The 2,769-nt window shown below is 34.0% G+C and overlaps 1 protein-coding gene across 1 annotated transcript; it reads left to right on the top strand.

Annotated features, from left to right (window-relative positions):
* Positions 1-443: 443 nt before the first annotated feature.
* LOC131626630 (dirigent protein 18-like) lies at positions 444-1,416 on the top strand. The gene has a single exon (XM_058897465.1). It carries the CDS (start codon positions 468-470, stop codon positions 1,215-1,217), a length of 750 nt encoding a protein of 249 aa, XP_058753448.1. The 5' UTR covers positions 444-467; the 3' UTR covers positions 1,218-1,416.
* The last annotated feature ends 1,353 nt before the right edge of the window (positions 1,417-2,769 follow it).

Raw genomic sequence — 2,769 nt, 5'->3', positions numbered from 1 at the left:
TAAAAACATTTGTGTAAAATAGTGTCAAAATAGAATAACTCTATAATATACTACATACTTAATCCAGTATCTTCACTCATTAGAGGGTCAATTATAGCAGTTGACTTGAGATTTTGGTTTAGCTGTACTTGCACCACTTCTCATTACTCTGACTTGAGTTATAAAATATACTACTATATAGCTATACTTGAGTAGTATATATTTTTAAACATAAACTCAGCATAAGTCTATATGAATTGAAGTATTTCTTCCCTTACATCTCAACAACGCCACTAGCTATATCAGATACATTGACTGCAATTTTGGTGAAAGGTGATCTACTTTCATGTCAACTTCAACAACTTCAGTATGATGTATTTCTTACAACCACTCCAACACACTCTTCATTCTCTCCTATATATAATACCAAAACTTGCATTCCATTCCACTCATCCAAACAAACATTCATTACCATATAAACAAAAACTATGGAATTTCTGACTATAGTTTCTTTAGCAATGTTGGCAACCTTTTCTCATTTGACAATATCTATAACAGCAGTTAACCCTATTGCAGCCACAGGGAAAGAACCAATCATTGAGTTATACATGCATGACATTCTTGGTGGAAGCAACCCAACGGCTCGACCGGTAACCGGTTTGCTAGGCAACATATACAGTGGTCAAGTCCCCTTTGCAACTCCGATTGGATTCAACACTCCGGCAGGTGGAACTCTCATCCCTAATGCCAATGGTGCCAATCCAACCGTCAATGGCGTTACCGGTATCCCGTTAGGAACTGGTTTAGCCGGTACTTCCTTTGCACCAAACAATAATAACAACCAAAACAATGTTCAAACGCAGTTAGGACCTGATGGACTTGGATTAGGGTTTGGTACAATAACTGTTATTGATGATATACTTACAGCTCAACCTGAGTTAGGTTCTCAAATAGTTGGAAAAGCTCAAGGTGTTTATGTGGCAAGTTCAGCAGATGGGAGTAGACAGATGATGGTATTCACAGCTTTGTTTGAAGGAGGAGAATATGGAGATAGCTTGAATTTTTATGGTTTGTATAAGATAGGAAGTACAATGTCGCGATTATCGGTAATAGGAGGCACGGGAAAGTTCAAGAATGCAAGGGGGTTTGCTGAACTGAGACCTCTTATTCCACCAGGACAGATTGCTACTGATGGTGCTGAGACACTGCTGAGGATGAGTGTTCATTTGACCTACTAGAGCATGGGGAGTAAAAATGGAAAATCGACCTAGTGGTTTTTACTTTTTTTTAATTACTGATGAGATTGGTCTTGTATGTTCTCAACTTTGATTGTATTTGTATGTGAAATATTATTTGTCATATTGTGATATGTAGTTTTTGTTTGCAAAAAAGTGTATTGATGGTATTCTACTGCTTACTTACTGCCATCTAATTAATCTTGAGAGATTTTGAAAGTCAAATTTAGTTTCTCTAAATTTGAAGCCTCTAAATTTCTCAGAATTTAGACTAATTGTGATGCATTCAAGGGATTGTTGTTTATAGTGTTTTTTTCCTGTAAATGAAATGACTTCAAATTGTATCACCCAAAAGCAGTGAAATACAAGGAATTCAAATTTAGAGAATCTAAGTGTGTTTCGGATATAAACTAAGCAGATGATACCACACGTTCACCTAACTCTACGATTGAGACGCTAGAAAACATAGGCCAGCATCGAATCAAACATAGCATAAATCTTTTTCACAGTTGCCTAAACAACCTAAGTCAAAATTCTATCATCTTTTATACCACCGGTGCAACCCTAACTATGACTCTATTGCAAGAGTCCCAAATACCTCTAATGTTATCGGTTATCATTTCTAATTCTAAAATGTATATTACATTAAGCTCGTTCTAATTTTAGCATTTTAGATCCCAACAATTATACAATAAAACTTTCCTTTAGCTTGAATGTGTTGGGATAACTTCTGACTCAAGGTAATGTGCACAAAGAAGATAAATGAAATTAGAGAGGGTTAAAATGAGTTAGAATGAAGAGATAATTTATTTTGCAATTGATCTACATGGTTGTTTTAACAAATATATGTTAGATTATTTATATGGATCATATTAATTAATTTCTTATTAATAACCACATACATAATTAATGGTAACCACAAATGCAACAATTAGTAACCACGTGTGAAACTAGTAGTAATCACATATTAAGTTAGTTATAAGTGCCTAACCACCATATAACTAATTTCTAAAACTAAATTACAACATAATATTCCTCATAATTCATGTTGTTTAATCTTCTCATTCCCATCAATTCCTTTAAACCATAACCAAATCTTGCTTTCTTCAATACCTTGGTTAGAGTATTTGCAAAATGCAACTCTGTTTTGCATTATTCAATCTCCAATCTATCTTTGCTTACTTGATCAATAAAGGAATTGTACTTTCTTTCGATGTGTTTACTTCTCCCGTGTTTGCTTACTTGATCAATAAAGGAATTGGCCAAATCTATTGTTAATTTGTTGACTACCAATAACTTCATATCCACAATCTTATTGAATTTCAATTCTTCTAACAACATTTAAATCCACAACGTTCTACAAGCTGCATACGAGATTGCAATATACTTTGTCTCACATGATGATAGGGCCAATATCCCTTGCTTCTTTGAGATCCATGAAAATGAAGTTGCTTCAATCATGAACAAACACAATGTGTTACTTTTCCTATCATCATAATATTTTTCATTGGAAATTTTCACATATTCTCCATGTTTTAATGTGCACTTCTTGAAT

The sequence above is a fragment of the Vicia villosa genome, unplaced genomic scaffold, assembly GCF_029867415.1.
Source record: "Vicia villosa cultivar HV-30 ecotype Madison, WI unplaced genomic scaffold, Vvil1.0 ctg.000316F_1_1_1, whole genome shotgun sequence".
Lineage (NCBI taxonomy): Eukaryota > Viridiplantae > Streptophyta > Magnoliopsida > Fabales > Fabaceae > Vicia > Vicia villosa.
Note: the sequence above shows the minus strand (reverse complement) of the source record. Positions and strands in the feature narration are given on the sequence as shown.